This window comes from Papaver somniferum, chromosome 5 (genome assembly GCF_003573695.1).
Source record: "Papaver somniferum cultivar HN1 chromosome 5, ASM357369v1, whole genome shotgun sequence".
NCBI classification, from domain to species: Eukaryota; Viridiplantae; Streptophyta; class Magnoliopsida; order Ranunculales; family Papaveraceae; genus Papaver; species Papaver somniferum.
Genome location: NC_039362.1, coordinates 52223457 through 52227366, shown reverse-complemented (window position 1 = coordinate 52227366; position 3910 = coordinate 52223457). Strand labels below are relative to the sequence as shown.

General features: G+C 37.4%; 1 protein-coding gene across 1 annotated transcript; it reads left to right on the top strand.

Moving 5' to 3' along the window:
• Positions 1-868: 868 nt before the first annotated feature.
• On the top strand, positions 869-3910 carry LOC113279046. The gene is made up of 5 exons (XM_026527763.1): positions 869-1711; positions 1757-1856; positions 2021-2286; positions 2438-2623; positions 3182-3910. The coding sequence occupies exons 1-5, from the start codon at positions 869-871 to the stop codon at positions 3908-3910; spliced, it is 2124 nt and encodes a 707-aa protein (XP_026383548.1).

The window sequence follows — 3910 nt, the reverse complement described above, 5'->3', positions numbered from 1 at the left end:
TTGGCAGCCTTTTGAAATTTTAAAGAAGCCTAAGTACTGTTCTAAATGCAAGATTGTGGTCATTCTGACGCGGAATGCAGGAAAAAACATGCTATGGATCAGCAAGTTCCGCTAGTTCAGCAAGCTGGTGCTTCAGCTGGTAAGTCGCAACAAGCTGGTTCTTCAGTTAACGCGACGCAGCCAGATTCATCTATTGTTATTCATCAAGGTGACCAAAACTCAACATGGCAAGTTGCAACAAATAAGAAGAATGGCAGGAGAAATCGCAAAGGTACAACTCAACATTTCGTTCAGCATGAGGTCGCTGTTGAGAAGGAACAACAGTTACAAGATGATTTAGCTATATCAGAAGTTGTTTTGTATAGTGCGTTAGCTGAGTTTGAAAGAACCAAACAAGCTAAACTTATTCATTCAGTTTATTTTCCAAAGCAAAGTCGGTGAGTACTTCTGTTTTGAATACTAATCCAGATGGGAATGTTGAATTGGCTAGAATTAAACTTCTTAATCCTGGTAGGATACCTTTATCATCTTTGCCAACACCGGTGTGTGACGCTCTTGAGACTAGTTCTGAATATGTTTCTCACAACAAGTTTAACATCCTGGGTGCAAACTATGTGGGAGAATCTTCTAATAATCAGTTACGTGATATTAATATGGTTGATGAAGTGTCTAAACATGCTAAGCAGCAGTTGATAGCTCTTCAAAACAGAATTAATGCTTTGAAAGATAATGATGTTATGTCTGATTCGGAAGATGAAACTGAATTGGGAATCCGTGCTAGGAATGGTTCTTCACCAAGACTCAAGTCCTCCTTAAATACTTCTAATCAAGTAAAGCTAAATAAACCTCAAAATCCCAAGGTTTAATTATGCGGGTTCTCTATTGGAATATTAATGGAGTTGCTCATGAGGCAGCTCAATGTAAACTTAGGGAGTTAATAAGAGATTTCAAGCCTGAATTTTTTTGTCTTGCGGAACCAAAGGTACACTGCTCGGTTGCTTTTGGCAACAGACTTCAATTAGAGGGTTTTTCTTCTCATGTTAATCATAATGCTACTGCTAATAGTATTGCTAATATTTGGGTTTGTTATTTGAATTCAATAAATCCTTCTATAATCAATAGGAGTAAACAAGCCATTACTATTGAGGTTGAAGGAGTTCATATTTCTTTTTTTCACGCTAGTTATGTTCAAACTACTAGAAGAAGACTTTGGCAGCAATTTAATAATCAAGATGATGTTACTCTATGGCTTGTTATGGGTGACTTCAACTGTATTCTTCGGCTTGACGAGAAGAAAGGAGGTCTTGAACCAAGAACTTCAGCTATCAATGAATTTTCGGATTGGTTAGATGACAATAATCTTTTTGAAGCGGATTCTTTGGGTACTAAATTCACTTGGACTAATAAACAATCGGGTACTGATAGAATTATTAGTAAGCTTGATCGTGCTGTTATTAATGCTGCTTGGCTTGCAAAGTTTGAGAATTGGCGGTGTAAAGCTCTTCTTAGGGAAGTTTTCGACCATTCGACTCTCTTGGGTTATTCTTTTGTTGTTCCAAGGCCTAAGAGAGCTCCTTTTCGTATTCAGAAAATGTGGTTTTTGCACGCTGATTTTCTTGGTATGGTTAGTGAAAGTTGGAATATGCCTGCTCACGGGTCTCTTGACTTTATTATTACTTATAAATTGAAGAGGCTTAAAGGTGTGATCAAGGTATGAAATCTTATGGTTTTTGGTAATATTCACTCTCGGTTGAAGCAAGATCAATTGAGGTTTGAAGATGCTGCTCTTCATTCGGATGAAAATCTTAGTGATATTACTAATCTCAATCTTATGAAAGAAGCTATGTCTAAGCTAAGTGAAACGCGTCTTCAGCATAACATTATGCTTAAACAAAAGCTAGAAATCAATGGCTTGTGGAGGGTTCAAGCAATTATACTCTCTTTCATAATAACATTCGTATTCGAAGAAGTGCTAATACTATTTATGAATTAGTTGATGAAGCCGACATTACTATTTCAGATTATGACCAGGTACGTGATCATGTTGTGCAATATTATGAGAACAAATTCAATGGTCAGGAGTTGGACTATGAATTTAGTTTATTTGATTACGAGCATCCTAGCATCTCGGAGGTGGAGAGTCTTTCCATGGACAGAATTCCTTCTCCAGAGGAGATAAAGCAAGTTGTTTTTGATTTGGGAGCTGACAGTGCTCCAGGTCCAGATGGGTTTTCTGGTTGTTTCTATCGTCATTGCTGGGAAATTATTCAGGATGATTTGATCAAGGCTATTACTTTTTTGTTGGGATACTAGTCATATTCCAAATGGGATCCAATTCTAGCCTCATCATTTTGCTTCCGAAGGTAAGAGGTGCGAACACTCTTCGTAATTTTCGTCCTATTGGTCTTAGTAATTTTTTCTTTAAAATTGTACGAAGATTCTCGCTACAAGGCTAGGTAGTGTTTTGGATAATCTGGTTTCTGAGGAACAGGTTGCGTTTATGAAAGGGCGTAATATCCATGAAAACATTAGTTTGGCTTCTGAAATGGTTAATGAACTTCACCTTAAGCGCAAAGATGGTAATATTGGCCTTAAGCTTGATATTTCTCAGGCTTTTGATACAGTGAGTTAGGCTTTTGTGTTGGAAGTTTTTCGTAGATATGGTTTCTCAGAACAGTGGTGCTCTTGGATTCATAATATCTTGAATTCAGCTAGAATCTCTATTCTTTTGAATGGAAGTCCGGAGAGTTATTTCAAAATTAATAGAGGTTTGCGTCAAGGGGATCCTCTTTCTCCTCTGATTTTTGTCTTGATTGAAAATGTTCTTAGAAGAAATATTACGAAGCTTTTTTGTGATAAAAAGTTGTCTCACATGGTTACAAGAGGTGGTATCTCTCCTACTCATCTTTTCTTTGCTGATGACATTACGATTTTTTGTAAAGGAAATTTAAAAAGTCTTCATAACCTTGTGGAATTGTTGGGCAAGTATCAAAGAGCTTCTGGTCAAACAGTTTGTCGACAAAAGAGCAAGATTTATTATGCTGGTGGTTCTTTGAGTAGAAATACTTAACTTGCTGATTATTTGGGGATGAGTGTTGCCACTTTTCCGGACAAATATTTGGGAGTTCAAATAATGCCAGGTACGATTAGATACCGTCATATTTCTAATTTGGTTGAAAAGATAAAATCTCAACTTGCTGGTTGGAAGGGTTTCTCCTTATATTTTCATGATCGTATTGTGCTTGTTAAATCTGTCATTGCTAGTTATTCTATTCACAACATGGCTATTTACAAATGGCCTCGCAAATTTATTTTGCAATGTGAAAGGGATGCAAGGAATTTTATCTGGACGGGTGATTCTAATGTTAGCCGTGCAGTGGTAGTAGCTTATGACGAAGTTTGTTGTCCTTTTGAGGAGGGGGGCCTTGGCTTAGCTCGTATGTCTACTAAGAATGATGCTCTTATCATGAAACTTAGGTGGAATATTCGTACTTCTAAGAAGAAATGGGCTGGTTTTCTTCGTGCCAAATTTTTTGGTAGGAATGGTTGTATCAAATTCAAGGGGGTGAAGTCTTCTATTCTTCCGGGTATTAGGAAGATTTACAAGCTGGTGGAATCGAACAATAGAGTTTTCTTAGGTGATGGTCGTACTACTTCCTTGTATTATGATGCATGGTACTCGGATAGGTGTTTTTCTGACATCCTTAATGACCAAACCGTTGATAGAAATGTGCTGTTAGGTGATTTTTGGTTAGCTGATCACTGGGAATTCCCTGAAGTGCATATGGATCGTATGTTACAAGCTGGTGTCATTGCAGCTCAATTGCCTATTCCGAATGGTGGGGATGATCAAGAGTTTGGATGCCATATTATACATGCTCTTTTTCCGTCATTTCAGATAAAGATTTGA

Coding starts and splice junctions, on each gene's coding strand:
- LOC113279046 (XM_026527763.1), top strand. CDS start 869: ATGCGGGTTCTCTATTGGAATATTAATGGAGTTGCTCATGAGGCAGCT. Junction 1,857..2,020: donor AGAAGCTATGTCTAAGCTAA/GTGAAACGCGTC, acceptor TTACTATTTCAG/ATTATGACCAGGTACGTGAT. Junction 2,287..2,437: donor TTCAGGATGATTTGATCAAG/GCTATTACTTTT, acceptor AATTGTACGAAG/ATTCTCGCTACAAGGCTAGG.